Below are 23,381 nucleotides of genomic sequence, written 5' to 3'. Positions count from 1 at the left end.
AAATACTTGTCAAAATTACATTAATGCTACATCCAAAAGTTCATCTTTTAAACATCTAGACAAACTACGCAACCTCACTAAATGACTACTTGTTCATCCTGGCCCATTCCTATTTCTACCTTTTGTGAATTTCTATTATCCATTTTTGCCATGTTCCTCTGTGTGATTTTGTACATTTCAATGATTTTATACAAAGTAACTTGACTAATTAGCACGTGACATGCTAATGCCACTGTCGACATTTCAGATGACATTGATGTATTGCATATAAACTTTCTAGTCGTGCACCACTTTCCTCCTAACATATACGCACAAAACACACCTTTCTTCCTTTCAGCATGCAATCATAAATCAATGACAAGTCACACAATTGCTAACTAGTAGCTACCTGGCCACTTTCAACCAAGTGCTTTATTTCCCTCGAGGCTTCTGTAGTTTAGTCCTGTGGTTAAACAATCTTGCAGGACATTTGGTAACACAGAACTGTTTTCCAATAGAGGCCCAAGTATAACAGAGCTCTGCTAGCAAGCCTTTGTGTCATTGATGAAGTGAGTCATGATGGGACTGGAGTTTTGACTCAGCGGCTTTCTCTAGCTTTCAACTGTTTCACTGCACCAATGAGAAAAAAAAATGGCACGTTTTTCCTCACACAACCCCTGTAAGAATAACACCAAATGACCTACTGTTTTCAGTTAAATCAGGCTAGCGGGTTGAGAAATATCTCAAATATCTTTGAACGCATAATACATGTATATATTTTTAATCACAATGCTTCTCATTTATTTTGGCCTTCGTTGAATACTGTGATTAAAAGTCAATTTTCTCATTGAGCTGCCTCATGCACGTTCATTATATATTTAGGCCTTTTTACCAACGTTTCGGGAAAAATAACAGTTGGTCAAATCCCAGACAGTCCTGTTTTGCTATTCTGTCTATGCATAATAATGTGATAGGCTGCAATTTATTATTAACATTTATGTAGCATTGTTTTATCACTGCTCCCCATGGCCCACAACACTAACACAGTCAATGCAGTTGCTAGCAGGATTTTGTTACTTCTTTGTCAGTCTTACAATCAAAAAAGAGGCTGATGTATTTTCCGATGCTAAATAATAAACCATTTATAATATAATGAAGAATCTTGAAAAGAGCCTGGTGAAAAGTTTGTTTTTCAAGTCCTCTTAAATGCAAGGATCAGAGGAGTCTTATTTCATTGGACAGAAAATCTAAAGACAGCCAGAGCTGGTTTTGATAGGCCATGCATTCACATGGCCCCTGGAGTTCAGCTAGAAACTTTTCAAGAATGATAATTACAAACTAAGCGATATTCAGTGGCTTTAATGAAGGTGATAATGAAATTAAGCTCAGGCAAACATCACCTGTTCATTCAAGCAGTTCACATCCAGTAAACACCATGCTTTCAAATCAAATCCCATAATTATGGTTTGCACATTGTGTCTAAACATACACTAAATAGACTAAAAACTATATTTAACAAATTAGTTCTTATTTCCTGACCCTTCTTTATCAAATTAGAAAGCTGTTCCATATTGCACATGAATTATTTTCTTTGGAAATGCTCACCGTCAGAAACACTTAAGAAGAGTCCTTCCCTCTCTTATCCTTATCTATCAACGGCAAGTGCATATGAGGTTGATAGCCTTAAAACATGTTCTTTGTTTTCTTCTAATTTTATAGTTATTTAGTAATTTATATCTTTTATATATTTACAATTGCTTTATTTATTCACACAATTTGCATACCATTTATACTAACCTTCACTGTACGTCATAACATTTATTTTTTTTAAATATTTCAAAATACTAAAATGGTGTTTATTTAAAGATTTAAATTATATTTAGAATTTTTGGATTTTAATATGCATTACGTGTTTACTTCTTAACCCTTTGAATTTTAAAAGTACTTTCTTTAACCTTTCTGAAACACTTGATGTCTAACTGTCTGTGTGTGTGTGTGTGTGTGTGTGTGTGTGTGTGTGTGTGTTCACGTGCTGTGCATCAGTGTGAAATGAATCCTCATCTTAAATCCATGTTCTCTTCCAGTAGACCAGACATCTGACATTTCCCTTCGTATTCCTGTGTGACAGCATCATTTAACATCAGCAACCGATGAATACTGAATGGAAACAGAGATCCGATTCTAAAAGCCTGACCTGCAGAAATGATTTAGAGAGGTCTTTGGCATTTGAAGTTCTAGCTACCCCTTCACCTTGGAGAACATTGAGATGGAGATCCTGGAGGCATCCAGAACATACAGTATACTAAGTGTATATTACAAAACCAGGCAAGGAGTCGTCTAGATGAACATCAGATGAACATCAGCTTTACAGAAAATGAGTGAAAATGAAACAATACATATATTTACATTAGATTTATATTTTAATGTCAACATAATTATTTAAAATATGATATTATATGACAATATATTGATATTAATATGACATACATTAATGTAATATTATGAAAAATAAAAATAAAAAATTGGGTGGTTTTTAAAATGGGACTGGTCCGCTTTTACATAGACTCATCTTTGGCGTAGAGTTTAATAGCTGTTCTCGGCTGATTGTCAGACCTGCACACTCAGCACAGTCGGTGTCCTCAGTTTGCTGTGCCTTGCGAAATATTACTGTGGCCATAATTAAAGGCGTCCTTTGAAATTAATCACATATTATGAGAGTTGCTTTAATCAATTTGCAAACATCAAATTAGTGTCTCCAGCATATGTTCCTCAAAATGGCTGTAGCCATCATTATTTCTTTTTTTTTTTACATTCTTTTCTTTTTTCTTTTAGAGACCCAATTAAATTTCTGGAAATCTGATGGGTCATAACTCCACTTACTGTCCTGAAATACAATTATCAGATCAGTCATCTTCTATGAAATGCCTCTCAGCGGCAGCCATAGAGCGGCCCATCCAAACAGTCAATCTGATTCATGTCTCCAGCTTGTCGCAGTTAATCCAAAATTCACCTTATATGACACATTTAAGTGAACATGAAAGTGCACTCATGACCTATATTACTATTATATTGTCACATATTTTTCCAGAATTGGATTGATTTGAATTGACTGGATAGGTAAAAGTTTAAGTTATGAAGCAAAGTGATTGGAGGGACTAGACTAAAAACTGGTGGCCTTGATGATGTCATCAATAAAGGAGAGTTGTTTGAGATAATCAAAGACTGCAAAAACTAACATTTTTGTTGTTGTTGTACTACTGTGGACTGATGTATAATTCATAATAACAGACTTGCATTCTATTCATTTACTAACTGCTTGTTTTCTTTAAAAAAATATTGATCTATTCTTTTTCTATTCTATTTTCTAACAGAAAATAGCTAATTGAGGATTGTTATAGCACTTGCATATCATTGCTCTCTTGCTGATTTTGATTGCTTCTTATGGTCCTCATTTGTAAGTCGCTTTGAATAAATTGCTAAATGACTAAATGTAAATAATAATAACATAAAATATGAATTAAGGTTTTGTTTCTCTCTTAGTTATTATTTTATGACACAAAATGTGTATGCTGAAGCTTTGTTTTCAATGTTTCTCTAACCTTCAAACTGAAAAAAACCCACCAAGTCTAAACATCTGACATTGAATCAGACAGTATTTACAGATCATTACATGTTGATTTTTAGATGAGGAGTGTAATTACCCTCTAAAAATGTAACATGGTTTCTGCAAACTCCCTTTAGGACTCACTAAGCTAAAATTCTAACTTTGCTTCACAGTTTCACTTTGAGACAAAAGTGTTTATCACAGCTGCGACTAAATTGAACCTAATCAGAATGTAGCACTCTGCATACTTAATTAAACGAACTTTGTACCAATTTCATCAAGCCTCTCGTTCTTTCTTAATCCTTGTGTTTCGTTCAAAAACGACAATAGTTGATTAAGTTCAGAGGAGAAAGAAGTGCAAAGGGAAGGAAGTGGAGAATTTCATTCGGCAGTCTGAAATTGCAAAGCTAAGGTGATTAAAGGTTCCGTCTTTGTGATGCAAATGCGATTCTTTTTGAAGATTATCCTTCGTTTGGCAAAAGACACCTCTGCTTTGAGTGGGAGACCATCAGAAAAGGTCCCAGTGGTGTCATTGGCAATCTGGGAGAATGGTGAAATTTCACTTCACTTTCTGTCTAGAGCAAAAAAAAAAAAAAAAAACTAACAAACAAACCATGACATGCAGGTTCCCACACTCCTCATGAAATCAACAACCGCAGGCTATGTTGTTTTACAGCTGACTGATTTGGCAATATTACATCACTTCCTTGTCCATCAAAATATGCAAAAGCAAAAACTATTCATTGGCACCGCCAGCCAAAGCTCAGATTTAGCGCACCATTCCTTTTATGGTACACATGTAGCCATTTATCTGATCGAGGATTCCACTAGGCAGTGATGCCATTTCAGAGACGGCATTACTCTGAATGACCCGGCTCTGATTTACTGACTAAGAATGTAATTAAGCTTCGCTCCATTCCTGAATCCCAGAGCTCGTCTGGGCTGCTAATTGGCATGAATTAGCTGTGAACAGAGGGAGTGTTTCTATCTATTTCCCACTCTTTTCTCTCTTTTTTTTTACGTTCCCACTATCGTCTAACTCACATTAAAGGACCCACTTGAATTGGCTCCCGAGTCTAATGGTCTGCCAAGTTCCTGACATCGGCAGTGAATATTAGTACAGACTTTTTAATCAAGAGACTCTCGGGCTGCCGCCCACTGCTAAAAGTACATGTACCAAAACATCTGGCCTGCCAGCTGCACTTGTATGCACCGCTCGTAATGAAATGTCTGATTTTCTGATCCATTAGTCCAAATCTATACACATTTAGAAGCTCATGCGTCCTGCATACTGTCCGACACGCTCTTCAAACACCAACATGGATGCGGTTTACTTTGACACTGGCCAGTCGACTAGGTTTGGAAAAACACAATAATTGGCTTCAAATGATGTGTAGTTGTCAATAAAATATAGATTTACAATACAAATAACATTAATAATAATAATACGTCTGGTTAACATTTGTAATTATCTAAAATGTAAAATATACTATTTATATTATATTTACTTTGTATACGCCCCTTTGTGTGTGTGTGTGTGTGTGTGTTTTATTAACATTTTTATTAACATTATATTCATCCTCTACTGATGAGGTTTTCTTGTATATATAAAACAATGACACATAAGAACAAAACAGTAGATTGAGCTAAATAACAGAAATTGGATTGCAACCACAGATGGATAAATCCAAGTCGAAGTTCTTGTTAGTCAATCCTGTTTTACTGAGGAAAGAATAGGGCTGCTCTCAGCTTATGTCCACCTGTTAGCTGGTACAGATCATGTCTCTGTGAGCTACATGTACAATTTTGACAGGGAATAAGGATTCAAACTTAATAAAATTTCTCCCTCAAGAGCTGACATTCTCATATCAGACCTTATTCCTTAACCATTAGCACATTCCGAAAACATTTTTCTCACTTGCAGAACCTTTAAAGGTGGTTCATGGTCAAGAGTAATTCGGCACCCTGTCCTTTATTAAAGGGCTGCCAGACCTCCCAGAACGTTTGCAAATGTCACTGCACTAGAATCACTCTACTTTGACTAAATATCATCTGCCAGTATCTCTAATGTTACCAAGTATGGCCGTGTATAACACTATTGGTTGCTAAGCTAGTTTGAGTTCCAAACTTTAAGTCCCTTTAAAGGAAGAGTTCATCCAAAAATGAAAATTTACTAAAACTTATTCACCCTCGGGCCTTGTAAGACGCTGAAAAATTTAGCATTACATCACTTGCTCACCAATGGATCCTCTGCAGTGAATGGGTGCCGTCAGAATGAGAGTTCAAACAGCTGATAAAAACATCAAAATAAACCACAAGTAATACACACAACTCACTTAGAACTGTTTTGGACTGTTTTCACTTGTAAATGGTCTCCTTTCAGAGAAAGAAAATTATGTATAAAGGACTTGTATTTTAGCTTCACGCTTTACAAGATGTTAATTGATAGACTGCAGTTGTGTGGATTATTGTGATGTTTTTATCATCTGTTTGGACTCTCATTCTGATGGTACCCATCCACTGCAGAAGACTGCATATTTGTTCCCTCTGCTTCTGATACTAGCAACCAAACCAAGTAAAACCTCTGCATAAAATGTACATAGACTTAAAAATGAAAAAGGAGAAACTTCTGAAAATTAATTCTCAGGGAAGCTAATACACAGGTATCTGGTCTATGATCGGAAAACCGCATGTGGTTAAATAAGCAGGTTAATGAATGATTATTAAACTTGTAAATGGAGGAGAGGATGAGTAGATAATGAATACCTCAGACAGCATCATTAGAAAAGACGAAGACCGTGAGAAGGCCAGATGGAGAATGCCAAGGGATGAAAAGAAGGTCAGATTTAAGCTAGGCTTGAGATGGTGCTCTTGCAGCTGAATAGTTCAAAAATGGACTGTGGTATGCTTCAGAAAAAATATAAAAGTTACATTGTATGAAAATAAATGAAAAGGTCTTTGACTATAGTGTATGTCTCGATATGAGACAACTTACAATACTCTTCTCCATCATTTGATGCCATGATAGCAAGAAAATATGTACTGGCAAAAGTTTGGGGTCACTAAGATTTTTTTTTTCCTCCAAAGAATACAGAAGAAAATTAATCAGATTCCACCAAAATATTAAGCACCACATTTGTTTCTGAATAACAATGTGACAATGAAGACTAGAGTAATGGCTGCTGAAAATTCAGCTTTGCCATCACAGGAATGAAAGACATTTAAAAATATATTTAAAAAATAAAGTTATTTGACATTGTAAAAATATTTCACAAAATAACTGTTTATACTGTATTTTGAGAGCCCTACCTCAAACTTCTGAAAGGTAGAGTACACAAGTATTTTTTAATAAAAATAAATAAATAAATAAAAATACTGCCCTTTATATTAATTGCATGCGAATTGGATTTTATCATACGATCTTAATTCACATTAAGAAAAAGAAAAGAAAAATATGGCACAGTTAGCAATTAGCATGTGGTTAGCAACTGTTTTATGGTAGGTTAGTGAATAAGACTGCCATATTTGTGTTATAATGCTGCATGCAAAAATGGGTGCAACCTTTTAGTGACCTTTATCAAAACTATAGGAAAGTAAAATTAACTATTCATTTCAGCTAAAAGGCCTAACCTTGTAGATGCCTTGATTGCAGCCATTGTAAGTGCTTTCCATGGTGTAGGTTCGGAGGACCCCGATCTCCCTCCAAACAACCACTCGTGCAGTGGATGCCCGAGACTTTTCCACCAGATAGTTGCAGCTGTTGAAGGAGAACGCAGGAGCTATTCGGTCCAGAGTTTTAGCGATAGTCTGTCAACACAAACAATGTATGAGTTTTGAAAAATAATCATGCATTTCATTGTATTTGCATTTTTATGCCACTGTTTTCAGTTTTAGATTTGTGTATATTTAGTTTAAGAAACTTCTTTGCATAGATGGCAGACATCATTCAGACAGCAGCTAGGGATGCAATATTTTCCACATTACAGATTCCACAGATTTACATATGCCTAAACGATCCTTTAACTCAATTCGCCACAGCCTGTATGTTGGGGAGAAACTTCCTTCAGCACCAAACTTCAAAAACTGGCTCACAAATAAAAGTTTCATGAAGCATGGAAACAACTGTGCCAATCAGAAAACAATAAATGAGACAAAAAAGTATTTTTCACTGTATAACTGGATATATAATGATAAAATAATGACACTAAAACATATCATGCATTGTTGGCTCTTCCTGTGGGAGCAAAAATAGATCATGGGGATACAGCAATAGCTGTAAAACAATTGCAAGGTTGCTCTTTCATAGCTCAGGAGATTTAATTGAGTTCTTAGTGGTGTAACTTTGAAGAACTTTGTTTCAGATGTTTCTCCTAAAATAGGAGCAATAAAAATAGAAAAAAATCAAAATGAATGCACAGTAAGAGTATAGAGCTGTAAAATGAATGCGGGTAACAAACTACCATTCACAAATTTTGGGACAGTAGTTTTTTTTGTACTTTAGAATGTAATACTTCATTCATCAAGGTTGCATTTAATTGATCTAATTGATTCTATTTCAAATAAATGCTGTTCATTTGAACTTCCAGTTCATCAAATAATCCTTAAAAAAGAACCCTTAATGGTTTTCACAAAAATATTAAGAAACACAACTTTTTATTAAGATAGATAATTATTAGAATAATCATATTAAAATGAATTCTGAAGGATCATGTGACACTGAAGAATGAAGTAATGACTTCAAATGAATAAATTTTAGAATAAAGATTTTATGATTTATTAAAATAGAAAACAGTTATTTGAAATTGTAATAATATTTTAAAATATTGCTGTTTACAATACAACCGTGTTAACTCTGATAATTTTGGAATTTGATAAGAAATGATCAAGGCCATATTGAAATCTGACTTTTAATTGCAGACTGGTATTTTGGCAAATCAGAGCAAGGTTTGAGACATTACTGAGACTATAGATTTCATTGTGACTGGAGCCAAGTGATCTATAAAACTTTCTTAGGATAAAAACTCTAAAAATATTATAGGCAGTAAGCACACCCTGTATCCCGGGTCTTCTTTCAGGGAGACTGTGTTAATGGGAGAACCAGATTGCCACAGGGTTTCCTTCATACTGCAGCCATACAGAAACACATTCTTCTTCCTGGAGTGACCATGGTAATCGCAAAACACCTGTGGAATGTGATAACACAGCATATAGTGAAACAGCAAGATTATGTTGTATTTCTGCATCTTTGTAAATGAATAATGGCCAAGGAGGTCACATTGTCAGGCGAAAACAAAGGTGTCTTTTTTAGCTTTCCTGACACGACAGCAATGCAACGTTAACTTTAGGCCGAGTCAAACATAATTAATCTTGGGACAAGCAGACACGTACAACAAGCAGACACGTACAACAAGGGGAATTAAATGCTAGACAATGCAATGCATTTTTGACTCTAATTCAAAGTTAGTCTCTTAACAGTGTGGTCGCTAACTGGAGACATTGCATAGCGATGAGCCTTTTTGTAAAGGCTCAGAAAAAGGGCTCCTTCCTCATTCGTTAACGGCACAGGTCACGTTTTTTCCACTGTAGTTTCTGGGGAAATTACAATGTTCCTTTGACCAGGTTCGGTGCATAATTATTACTGTGATCAAATAAGAATTATGGCATAATTTATATGTAAATTTGGCTAATTGTATCAAAGCACTCGAGCTAACACTAATGTTCTTTGATTCTTCGCAACAGGTAATTCCTGCTTAATTACAGGGCTGACAATGGTCATTTCCATGCTATTCTGAATCAAATTCATTCATTTAATTGAATAAATTATTTTAAGCAAGAAGTACAAATGTAGCTTTCGAACAGTAAGCATCAGTTTGGCTTATGACGTCTTAGAATGTTTGACCATTTTCAATAGTATTCTCTCAAAACCTACTTTTGTTGCTTTGTTTCCTCCCTTGACTTACACAGTGCAATGGGTCCATTACTCTATTTCCTGAGAAGCATTTCAAAAAGGACAGGGAGTGTACAGAGACAAAATAAAACCTACAAGTTATTCTTTAGTGCTCTAACAGCATCAGGAGAAGTGCTCTAAGACACCGGTCAAGACCATATGAATTGTTCTGACTAAAAAAAATAAATAAAATCTTTTAAATTCTGTTATGAGACATGGAATATCTCTAAAACTAAAACTCAGTCAATCATAATCTTCACCCGTGACTCTTTCTGCAGGTTACAGATTTATCAGCTGTCTTTATTAATGAGACATCAGATAATTTATTCAGCTGATTCACTCAAAACATCTGCATTATTCAGATATGAAACAAGTGACTGTCTTTATGATCGTATCACTGAAAAATTTACTCAACTGATTCATTCAAAATCCAGATTTGTTTCAGGGACAAAACAAGTGACTTTATGAGTGAGTCATTGAATACTTTACTCAAGTGATTAATTCAAAAACACTTCATTCAGGAAAAAATTGTCTATTTTTATATAATCACTGAATAATTTACACAATTGATTTGTTCAAAATGCTGATTCATTCACAAACTAAACAAATCCCTGCATCCCCATTTGCATACTATCCGTGCTGTTTGTATTTACTCACGAACAAAAAAGTGACTGTCTTTATGTTTGAGTCATTGAATCCTTTACTTAGTCTGCAAAGCCAATTTTGAGAAAAATCTAGTAGATGGACGAGCCCGGCCAGAGTTCTGACGCCTTCACGGAGCTGTGCAGAGCAACTGACTCAGCTTTGCAACCTACTATGGTCACAGCAGGAGTGCCACCTTTGGCTAAATCTAATGGAAATCAAGGAAGCTGACAAGATCCCCTTCTTTGACAACATTTGACTCCATCTCTCCCAAGAAATTGTTTGGCCTTTCCATGGATGGGTTGGCTGAGCGGATTACAGTGGAACAGAAGTCATCGCAGGCCATGTGTTTATTTCTTCCTGAAGTGTTACAGCTTAGTGGCTGGTATAAGTCACCAAAAGGCTCCATCCTCTTACTAACCTGCAAAACTCGCACTGCCTCTGACCCAGTCTAAATTTGAGCCTGGGCTTCAGCAGCACCCTCAGATGGCTAGAAGCAAAATCTGCTTGTATAAGGAGCTGTAGAAATGGTCCCTATAGCAAACAACGTGTCAGGCTTCTACAGCCGCCATCTCCTCGTTCCCAAGAAAGATGGTGGGCTCAAGCCCATCCTTGATCTCAGACATGTGAATGCATTTATGAAACGGCCGTTCAAAATGCTGACTTTGAAGCAGATCCTCACAAAAATATGCCCTGGGCGCTGGCTTTTATTGTTAGTTCTGAAAGACGCTTACTTTCACATTTGAGATTATAGTTCAAGGTGGTTGCTTATCAATATACAGTCCTACCATTTGGACTGTCTCTGGCCCCATGCACTTTTATGAAGTGAATGGATGTGGCTCTTTCCCCTCTGAGACAGATGGGAATCCACATAATGAAATAACTGGATGATTGGCTGGTGTTAGTCAGATCGGAACAGGAACTTACTGCTCACAGGTCGCTACTGCTCACCTGGAGCGATTTGGGCTAAAAATCCAAATCCAAAAAAATCCACTAAAATCTACTCAGTGCTCGCTGGTATGCCATCTCCCCGATTGCCCTGTTTCCTCAGGACATTAGACAGATCAGGGAAGTCAGATTCTAACGGCAGCCCCTTGGCCAATACCATTGAGAATATACCTTCTCTTTCAGGCAAGAGGCATGATTTGGCATCCCTGGCCAGAGCTGTGGAAATTGAATCCACCTTGTTCTCATACTGTACCCATAGCGTTCAACGCAATGCTCGTTTCCTTATCTCAGGGAACCGAGGTTATGTTAGTAACCAGAGCATTCCCTTGAGGCATAACAGTTTATGTTTGTATGGAAACTTGAAATGACATATTATGAAATACTGCGAACCTGTGTGTGTGTCTTTGTGTGCACGGGTCACATTTAGTAAATTAAAACTTTTTAAATAGGAGCAATGGTAATGCATCTGGTCACACATTATGTCAGTCATGATTTTATCACTTTAAGTAGTATAAGTAGTACTATCACTATAAGTAGTAATTTCAAATTGCAATTGTTTACTGATAAACAACAAAGCACTTAGATCCATCCAGGCCTGCTTCAGTCTATATGGTCTCAAACCCATATTTATGGATTTGGTCACCCCTGACCTGCATTTAGAATGGAAAAGCTCCGAGATCATGGAGCAATTTCCAGTGAGCCCCTTGTGGAACTTTAGGATTCAATAGGTCAGTTACAGAGCAGCGAGATTTTATGGAAACTTACCATTGGAGTCCTGCCTATGCTGTTGAGGTAATAAAGGAAGCCTTTGGCATGGTAAATTGTGGGGCTTAAATTAGGGTCCGGCTTCAGCCACTGTCTGTTGAGGTCCTCCGCGGTGAGAGAACAGCGATTACTGAAATAAATCAAAAGAAAAAATTGATTACAAAGAACAGAAAGTCATCTTTAAACTAACTAAAAGTCCAATTTGGATTTCATGAACTCTTTAACCCATTTCCAGGGATCAAATTAACATCAAAAACCATCTTTGCGATCCAATATCTGATTTAACTTACCTGTTTGTTTGAAGACAAGATAACCAATCTGTCTATCTCTGTGCATGCCTGTACATCTCTGTGAATGTTAAAACGCTGGAATTGTGACTTTCCCATATCAGCATCTACCTTTACAGGTTACTAAAAGGTCGGTGGTGAACAGAGTTATCTAGTGCACCACACAACCAGTCTGTTGATTAGAGAGGAAGCAGCAGCTGAGCTTTATCTCCTAACAAAATCCTACTGACATTTGGAGGTAGCTTGGCAACTACAGACTTCCCCACATTCAGTTCCTGAAAGCCAATTATAAGACACAAATATTCAAACATTAGCAAATTGATAAGCCATGTTTGAAACGGCTGAGCGTGACTGTTGAGTCTCTGATCACAGGTGCTCTGTGTGATGATTTGTTGTGTGTTTCTTTGGGCCATTCTTGATCCTGAATGAATGGAAGCATGAAGTAAATCACAGTCGCCATCTGAAAATAAATTTACAGTAAAATATACTGTCTTTTTATCAAATGCTATGGCTGTTTTCATAGACATCAATAATGGCTGCGTAAAAACAAAAGATGGAAGTTGCAGTCTTCTTTCCATCTGAACAGTTTGTTCAACCAGACTGGTTTCTGAGTATATTGGCAACTGAACTAAGATGCCTTTAGGTACATTAAAAATTAACGGAAACCACAAACAGAACCACATGACTATAAATACAACCCACTTTTTAAAGTGTCTCAGAAAAGCTACTCTCAGCTCACTGCTGAAGTAGTTCAAGCAAAGGGCCACAATCTTCAGAGAATTTCATTTTTAACAAAAATACCATATTCTAGGGGTCTGGAGACAAGTAAATTACTGTATTTTTGAGGCGACAAAACACGGTTTTCCGGACAGTTTACAGTGCACCCCAGGGGGGGCAGCAAAGCAGAAATGCAAGAAAATTGTTCTACCCTAAAACTGTCTATAGTTTAAAGTGAAACTTTGTGGAGAAAATAAGAAAATCAGAAATACTGGATGTCAGTTGAGATGATTTGAGAGTTAGATCAATATTACCTGTCTGTCTGTTCAAGCCATGTTTACACTAGGCAGAACCTGACTTGGATTTCCAACTCATTGTGTCATTATGTATTCATTGCCGGATATTTAGATTGTAAATATTTAATGAACCAAACTGAGGCTTCTTCTATGAACAACATCAGTGTCTTCATGTTTTTTTCCTCTTATTTTGGGGGGAGGGCTCCATTTTGTTCTTGACAGAAATCATTTATGAACACTTCTCTGCTCTTGCGTCTGATGACAACTGGAGGTGGAACAGTATTTTGTCCCCTTTCATGGCTTCCCAAAAACTGACAGCCTTCTAACACGTCCTGCTTTTAAAATGTTTACTTTTCAATATTTCACCCAGTGCACTGCAGTGCATGACACATTTTGCAAGTAGCCCAAAGCAGCCCTGGTCTCAAAGGCCAAAAATCATTCAAATTATAGTTCAGGTTTAATAAAAGAAATTAAATGATCAAATGGCCATTTGACTCCACCAAACCTCAAAAACAGAACACTCAAATGATAATTTGGACTCCACTTATTTCACAATAGAACCTAATGGGAATTTGACTCCCCCCACTTCAAAACATAAAGTTACCTGGGCATTTGTCTCCATACAACTCAAAAACAATGGCTGCATGCATTAAAACTTCATGGCTCAATTGAACTGAAAAGCCTTCATGTAAACACCTTAATTGATCCGACTGAGGTCAATCCGATATAAATTTAGAAAGAGTGGTGTAGACTTTTTCTAAACAGAACACTCGATGATTACTTTGACTCCATCCACCTCAAAAACTAAGCCCTCAATAACTGTGACTCCACCCACTTCAAAACAAAAAACTCACTGTGCTCTACACTCCACCCTCTTCAAAAACTATGTCTATACATTCCACCCTCTTCAAAAACAATGTCTAATGGGAAGTTGACCCAACCTCAAATATAGAATACTCAAATACAATTTTGACGCTCATTGGGTATTTGACTCCACCCACCTCAACTACAGAATGTCTAATGGGCATTTGACTCCACCCAACCTCAAACAGAATACTCTATAATAATTTTGACTCCACCCACCTTAAAACAATGCTCATTAGGCATTTGTCTTAAACTACCTCAAAAACAGAACGTCTAATGGAAATTTCACTCCACCCAACCTCAAAAACCAAACAGACAATGATAATTTTGACCTCATCAGCCTCAAAACAAAGCACAGGTTGGGCATTTTACTCCACCCATCTCAAATACAGAATTTCTAGTAAGACTTTGACTCTATCCATCATAAAAACACAATTTTCAATTACAATTTGGACTTCACCAATCTTAAATGTAATGAAAGCAATCCTGGACTACAAGGTTTAGGATTAGCATATATATATATATATATAAAATCAAGACAAAGTGTGGAGTACTGCAACCAACTTAACAATACCCATTAATAATTTTGACTTCATAATAATTTTCTCCACACACCTCAAAAAATGCAAGCAATCTTGGTTTCAAGGGTGCTCATCAAAAAGGAATCGACTCATGTAAAATATGGGCATTTGACTCCCAACTCAACAAAACACCTAATGCTAATTTGACCATTTAACTCCACCCACCTCAAAAGCAGAATCCCAAAACATAAATTAGACTTCACCTACCTCTAAAACTCAATGAATAATTGAAAAAACGTGACTTCACAAAAAAAATACCCATGAGACATTTGATTCCGCCAACATCAAAAACATCCAATCAAATGCCTCCTGACTCGTTGTCCAAAGCAAACACGTCACACTCCAGCATGCAAATGCTAACTGCTCTAAAAACATTTAATTCACAGTGGGCGAGAGGTAGTTAAGGGTTTAATTAAGAATACTATTGTTCAAGCATATACGGATTATAATACAATCATCATTTATACACTTTATGATCCAAAAACTTATAATGAAGCCATTAACGCAAGTCACTCCCCCTTTATAATCACCCGCTGAAAAATAGAAAAGCATTTGATGCTCACTGAGACAAGAAATGACAGAACAGTGGGAGTTTTGGAAAGAAAACTGTATCTTGTACATTTGTTCACATTAACTATTTATAAGGAGATGAAATGGCTGACAATGAGAGGAATCCACGCAAGTATCACCTCAGAGAGGAACAGCTGTCGCTGTAGTGCTCTGTTGACCAGACACATTACTTCATCTAGACAGGACTTACAGTTTACTCACAGTTCAGCTACAACACAGGTAAACAAGAAAAGGGGGTGATTATCAAGGCCCCATTTCTCTCTTACAGTAACATTCGTCTTATCTATTTTATGGGTCTTAGGTGTAACTGCTAATTTAGATAAGATAATTTGCTTATGATCACGATTAGGAAAGGGTACACAAACGATTTCCTGTGCCACCTGATGTAACAATAATCCCTGAAATCGATAAGCAAGAGTTCCTTAAACTGTATTATTCTTGGTGTGCAGCACTTATCCAGTGAGCTTTGATCTGTTATAAAATGTCATGTATTTAAAAAAAAATGGTATGTGTGTGTGTGTGTACTATTAATTTTGTGCAGTTTTTATTTTACAATTTTTAATCAATATATAAACAGGTGATATACATTATAAATAACAATTAAAACATTAAATGAATATTAGTAAAAATAAATGGATTATCTATCAGTCAATAATAGATTGATCGATAGATACCATAAATAAAAATACTACAATTTAGAATTATTTCAGTTAAATATTAAACATATGAATCAATATAACTATAATATATTTATTAATAATATTAATAAAATATGTAATAGTCATCTTATTAATGTAATTTAGTATTTTTTAAAAGTAAAACACTTATTAAAACAGTTAATAAAAATAAATAATCAATAAATAATAATAATAATAATAATAATAATAAATACATTATTTCTTTAAATCAATTAATTTATATAATTATTATTTCTAATTAAATAAAAAAATTATAAATCAATATATAAACTGCACAGTTATATTGTTTTATTTTTAACTATTTACACACACGCACACATTACATAATATAAAATAATATAATAAAATATATTAATATATATTTAAACCATAACATACATTTATTCATTAATAAAATTAATTAAAATATTATTACATTAATATGAAGATTTTTTTATATAATATAATATAATATAATATTTTAATAATTTGTAAGTTAACAAAAAAAATGGTTGACCATTACACCATAAATAAATAATAAATACACACATCTTATTCGCACTGTTGTAATACTCAATTACAGACTGTTATAATATTCACACAGTTGTCTTTAGGTGGCAGTAAAGTGAAATACGACTCTCATAAGCCAACACTAACCCCATGAAATCACACACTATTATACTGTGCGCACACACAGACACTTCCTGATCAACTTACTGAACCAGGACAGTTCAATTTACTCCCATGGTCACAGATAGATCAGTTGGATCAGTCTCGATAGCTTTTCGTCGCATCGGCTAATGAGGTTATATCTCCGTTTTCTACTCAAATCTCCATCAGCTGGAGATGGGCACAATCAGTGATGTTTAGTTGAGTGAAAAGTAGTGTGAGTGAAGAGGGGAAAAAAAGGAAAAGAGGTGAAAGTTGTTAGAATAGGGAACTGGATTTTTCACAACAACAAAAAAGGGATACTATGAACACTGATTGGTCAATGGTACCATAAGAATGTACAGTATAAAGTACAGAACTCTATAATCGCTAATATAGCTACATGACTTACGGTATCACCTGGTTCACTTTTATGTTTTAAAGTATAAAACAACGAGGGTACTCGTAACTGCATGGTACAACAAAAACAAGGAGGACAAGTTGGTATTTAAAGTGTTTGGTGGGACACAAGGAACTTCCATTAACAGGTAGAAATGTAAAAGTGAAAATTCATTTTTGCTTTTGTTTTTACTGTGCTGATGGCACGGATGAAAGAGGTTGAGGTGAGAGAAAAAACTGGTGACTATGTGAGCCCAGATCTGATGATGTAAACCCTTTCTTCCACACATCTCCTCTGACTCATCAGTACTTAAGGGAAAGGTTGTCTCGCGGTTCACATTCAAGCTGAAAGTATAGGTTTTTTTTGTATTTTAGCCATCAATAATGGATAGTGCTGTTGGCTATCGTTTGATTCATGAAGAGAAACCTGCAAGCCAGTTTTGACAAGTTTCCTCTTCAGTCTGTGAATAAAGGTCTGTTCACATCAAGTTAAATGATTCTCAACAATAGTGGGATTTTTTTTCGGGTTTAAACAAATCATTGTTTTTGGATCTTTTCAGAGAACTGACTCATTCACAGAAGTCTCGGCCTATAGGAGCTTGTTTTTTCTGCATTCGAAGACTAAGAATAAGGTGCTCACTGGTCACAAGCTACAGTAACCTACAGAAGGGCCAGAGAATGAATCAGTAAAGATTTAAACAAATCTTCAGTGAATTATTGAACAAATATGAATGAATCTAAGGTGAATGGAATCAATAGAGTTGCATTACAAAATTAATCAGTGAACAATAAATCTTTAGCTAATGGAAACAAAAAGATAAGTCAGAATGAATCAGTAAAGAAATTTAATCTTTGGGAAATATTATTAAAAACAGTCAAGATATGTGGAATATAATCAAAAAAGACAAGGTGCAAAACAAATGTGAATGAATCTTTGGTCAGCAGAATCAAAAGTTTTTTTTTTTTTTTTTTTTTCTCCAATCAGCCACACGGTGAAGGAATTGATAGACACATTAAACATACACTGTATTGTTTTAAAAGAATGTAATTATGCTCTACCTTTATATTCACACTTTCTTATCGGTGGAGGGACAAGCAAGCGTGAAGTGTGTTTGAAAAATGGATAAAGTGAGATGTGACTGTAATGGTACAATATAACTGTGAAGTGAGGCTGCAAGATTATCATGTTCATAATGACGCTCCATTCAACTATGAATGTACAGGAAGACAGAATGATTAATCATTAAATGATAGGTGTTATCCCCTTGAGGCAGAGTATTGCATTTAGTGTGTTTAGAAATGTGGATTTTGGTACTAAAGTAGCTTACAGCACACAGGACAGCGGTGCAAAAAAGCTTGTTGTGACTATTGGTCATACATCTAATTTAATTTAGAAGATTGTACATGATGGTAAGAAAATACATAAATAAATTAATGGGTTATATAAATAAATAACCCCACTTTAATGAATAAAAAACGATTTTTAATGAATATTTTATTTCTATCATTAAAGAAAACTGATTTCAGTTGTTCTGCTAACTTTGCTGTATGTCTCTCTGGGAATCTGTCATGTTTCAGTGTGTCAAAAATAGAAGTGTTACAAAACAGTCTTTGCTTAGTGATGAATGAATTGCTTAGTTTAGAGACAGCAAATCTTTTTATATGATATTATTATCATTTTAAATCTAATTAATGATTTCCACTCTGATGCTCTGCATCATTTTAAGAATAGGGAACAATCTGTCTCCCCGGTGAATAGTGTAGAGTGTTACTGATTGACTCTGACTCTGCCACAGAAAATCAGTGGAAAAGAAAATGAGTCGCCATTTTTCATAAGCAATACAACAGGGATAGTGGAGAGAGAGGAAAGCATTAGCCAAACCTTGAGTTCTCATCACAACAGATTATGAAAGAAATGTTCAAGGTCACAGAAGGATTTGTGTACAACAATAAATAGAACATTTAAAGCGTGTGAAATTTACAAACAAATGTGTTCATAAAGAAAGCACTGTGTTTAAATAATGTATGCAGTTTGACAGAAGTATCAGACTACCTCTGACTTTTGAGCCAAGTGGATTTTAAATACAACTTAAATGCAAAATAATAATAATAACGATAAATTAAAAAAGGATGTTTAAAAAAAACACAGTCATCATTTAACCATCATTCAACCCAAAACCCATCTGACCTAAAAGACATCAAAATGTCAAAGCTGCTTGTTTCCACACACGAAAATGCAATTATGGTTTTGTTGCAGTTTACTCACATGAAAATAAATAGTAAATTACAAATTAATTTTATATATATATATATATATATATATATATATATATATATATATATAAATTAATATTTTTAGAATGTGTGTAAATTATATTTTAATTGTAGACTTTATTTTTCAAAAATATTAAACATTATAATTGTGTATTCATAAAATAAATTAAAACGTATTGCAAGATATTCAAGAATAAACCACTGGACTAAAACATAATAAAAAGAAAAAAAAGAAACACTGCAATTTTTTTGCTGACACAGAAAATGTGTCAAATATATGTTATTTTTGCATTGACATACCTGTCCTGAATTACTCTGCAAATTAGATTCATTAAACCTCTTCAAACAGTCATGACACTAACCTTGAGCAATGAAAATAAGATGCTTTTCTTCTTGTTAGTGGTAACTGTCCCTTCTTTGCTTCTGAGCTAAATATAATTTCCAATACAACTGCCTCTTTAGTCTCTCATTCCCATTCAAAACTCCAGCAGAATTACCGTTCCAGTGCAGAAGAGGCTGCATGACTGACGTGTCCCGCAGGACAAATCCTTAGGAATGAGACAGGGGAGCAGATGTAGGACACAAGCATGAATGACTGCTACAACAGAGACTCTATTTTGTAAAAGGGGTCATATGATGTTGCTAAAAAGAACATTATTTTGTGTATTTGCTGTAATGGAATGTGTTCGTGTGGTTTAAGTTTCAAAAAACACATTATTTTCCACATACTGTACATTATTGTTTCTCCTTTATGTGCTGCCTATCTGAAACGCATCGATTTTTACAAAGGTCACTGATTGGCAAAATTATCCAATGCGTTGTGAATGGCTGAATGCCTCAAGCATGTGATGGAAATATTACACCCCTTACCATATTGTTATGCTGTGTCCCTGCGCGACGAGACAAAAACAAAAAAACCCATTATCAACGAGGCATTTGTTGCATCCAGTGGGGACATAATTACTGATTATAATGACTTGTACTGTGTTTTCACGTGTTGCATTGCATCGCGCCATGTACACATAAAATCATGTCTGCATTTGTGATCAGAGAAACGACAAACAAGCAGTGCTACTCTACACTGCTCAAAACTCGTGTTTGAATAATCAGAGGCAAATTCTTTAAATATGAAAACGTAATTACAGACTTAGTCAGAACAGCTGCCATTGTAGTCTACTCTCCCAGGTTCAGGAAACAGTCCTCCATAAAAGACGCTGCACACATCTGAATAATTGGGTTGAACTGTTCTGGAACAGGGTTGTAAAATCAACTTAACCACTGATTTCTAGTTGTGTCCTCTTTTGGAAGACCAAACTAAGAATTGTATCGCTTTTGCAACGAAACACACAGCATCTCTATGACATGGCGGTGGCAGCAGCAACAATACTACAACGAGAATCAAAGTTACGCTTTCTTTCTTTGTGAACATTTTGGCAGCGCTATGAAAATCATCCCCCATCCTGATGTAGACATGTGGGGGCGTGTTTAAATGAGGTGTTTAAGGAGGTCGTGGACAAATCCTAACTTTTATAAAGAATATCTATTTGGGTTTGAGACTTTAGTCTTTGCAATTTTAGGGATCTTATCTATTCACAAACAGCTTGTAACACTCCAAAGAGAAAAGAAAACTTGAAATCGCATTATATGGCCCTTTTAAAAATGGCTGTGCTGTTAAAATAACCAATCAAGCAATTCCTCAAGCACACATCCATCTTAACTAATGCATTCATGATGGCTTTCATTTGACACTGAACATCAAGTGGTCACACAACACCATATCAAAATTGAACAAAAGTAACAATAATGCCCTTTAAATCAAGCATCTACATCTATTAATGTAACTATGAACTAAATAGGCTCAACAATAAGCAAAAATTCAGAAAATTCTGAATTGGAAAATTTATCATTTTGGTGTCTGAATGCAATATTTTATTTTACTTTGCATGTTTACCAACCCTGCCCATGTTGACATTTGCCTAATTTTGCTAGGTTCCAGTGGATTTGTACCAATATACCACAAAAATGACAAATTTTATTGGACGCATGACCTTTGACATAAAAAAAGTGTCTTATCATTTCAAAAGTGTATGTCTTTTTACTTCAACAAATATAGTTTACAAAAAAGCGAACCATGCCTTTAATTGCATTTACCATTGTTTTCTGGGTTGCAACCCACCAGTTGAGAACCACTGACAAGTTTCATCAACCCGTAATGTCTAATGATGATTCGAACAGCCTAAAATATCCATCCAAGCTGAATTCAATTTACATTTCAGCGTAAATGGACCATGTAGCATGAATCCTACTGTAATCGCGTGTAATTCAGCTGTCAAACATGACCTTCCAGCTTCCTACGTACTCTTCCAGAACACTTTATATGTATCACATGTGTGTGGCATGTCTAAAGGTAATCAGCTTCAGTGACAGGCCAACACAAACGATGAAACAAACAAGCCACTTGCCACTTCCAGACACCCCCTTCTCCTCTACTGGTATAGAGGCGTCACTCAGGTCTGAACACCCTGCCTACACATTCCTCAAGCATCTGCATTGCCAAAATCTGTTAATATCCATCAACATAATAGGGAGACGGCACCTCTTTCAGAAATGTAAAACTGAAAGTTAAGCTCTCCTTTGCTGCGGTTAACATAACTTGCAACTGGTTACCAGCAATTTGTCACCACTGGCAGGTCCCCACGTTGGGTGCCATGTGCTTATTTAGTATCCTGCTTTCACCCGAGACAGTAATGATGTCTCTAAAGTATCCTACACAGTGTTAATCTTAAAGAATGATGTTTAATTGCAAGTACTGAGTGTGAGAATGCTACTGATGGTTTTTCTTCATTCAGGATGATTATTCCTAAAAGGTATCAATGAAAGCGGGCTTGATAAAAATTCCCTTTTGTCATGCACGACTGGATATTATCACCTGTGCAGATTGCATAAGGGAGATCAGAAGTGGCCTTGTCTTGAATATTCATGTTTTACTTATTCATGCCTGCAGGGCACACAAATTATCATGGGGAAGACAGAGTCATAGGAGCTTGTTTAATATCTCCCATTGTTTGGCGTGGCAATTTAAGAAGATGAAGCAAATACAAAGACTCATTGAAGCTCATTGATCGGCTCGCTCGCTTGTGAATTCAAATATTCATGATGAACTTGGATTTTTTTTAATCAAGTGGTCGTTTCATATTCCCTTTGTAATGAGGACTGAAATCTTCATTACACATGCTCTGTATTATAATTTCATATATTGTGTAAGATGCCAGAGCAAGATAAAATATTCAATTATTTTCATAACGCACAGGAGAAAAATACCACCATGGCAACAGAAAAATGCTTTTGAGTTCAAATATTCAGGGATTGGATTATGGTACTTTGAAAACATGACTCCGTGACCCACATTCAATCAGGACAGACACCTTTTTAATTGACGTGAATGAAATGAGACCGTTTAATATAAGCGAATTTAGGCTTGTTTATTCACAAAGTTATATGAATACTGAAACTCATGGGTTGCGCAACACCTGACGTCGATTAATAATCAATATCAATGAGCAATAAATATTGTCCATTCACAGTTCATTTCACCAGCCCCTCTCCTATTCCAATATGTGTAGACTTTAATTAACTTTATATAAAAAAACAATAGGTTCACAGAGCTCTACAGTAGTAAACATTTGAAGTGGATCAAAAAAGTTCATCAAAGTTGTCCTAAGAAACACACACGCTTGAATCTTGAAAAATGTGGGGATTCACTTCGACTTGGAATAATCACTTCAACTGCCGTCTATGGCCAAACGGTCACATCGTGGAATTCAAACGAGTTTCAGGTAAAATACACAGGTTTCAGCTCAATTTGAATAAGCATGCATGTTTAACAGAGCACCTTGCTCTTCAAAGACATTTAATTACAGTGCTTTTGTTGAAAAAAATATTAAAGTTTTAGCTGTAATCTATTAATCCTTTTTTTTAACATAATGAAACTCCAAATAATTTGAGATAAAAGTCCTAACTTCATCTCAAGCTACTATGTCTAGATAAATCAGAAACAGAAAAGCATTGTCTGATAGAATGTGCAGCAGCAATCTGTCTAAGTCTACATTTAGGTTATTGCAACAGGCTTCAATTTGCATAGGCAATAAAGAACATTATGTGTTCCTGACATGAAGCTGTCGCT

At 35.5% G+C, this 23,381-nt stretch overlaps 1 protein-coding gene across 3 annotated transcripts in view; it reads right to left on the bottom strand.

The window, feature by feature from the left end:
* The window catches only part of LOC132133610 (cytosolic carboxypeptidase 1-like), a 131,705-nt gene that overhangs the window by 6,055 nt on the left and 102,269 nt on the right, over window positions 1-23,381 (bottom strand). For all 3 annotated transcript variants that reach the window (XM_059546490.1, XM_059546491.1, XM_059546492.1), the window contains 3 exons: window positions 11,886-12,015; window positions 8,635-8,766; window positions 7,214-7,390 (listed from right to left, as the gene is read on the bottom strand). In XM_059546490.1, the coding sequence (XP_059402473.1) occupies window positions 7,214-7,390; window positions 8,635-8,766; window positions 11,886-12,015 (439 nt within the window). The remainder of the gene's footprint in view (window positions 1-7,213; window positions 7,391-8,634; window positions 8,767-11,885; window positions 12,016-23,381) is intronic.

Source organism: Carassius carassius, chromosome 50 (genome assembly GCF_963082965.1).
Source record: "Carassius carassius chromosome 50, fCarCar2.1, whole genome shotgun sequence".
Classification (NCBI taxonomy): domain Eukaryota; kingdom Metazoa; phylum Chordata; class Actinopteri; order Cypriniformes; family Cyprinidae; genus Carassius; species Carassius carassius.
Note: the sequence above shows the minus strand (reverse complement) of the source record. Positions and strands in the feature narration are given on the sequence as shown.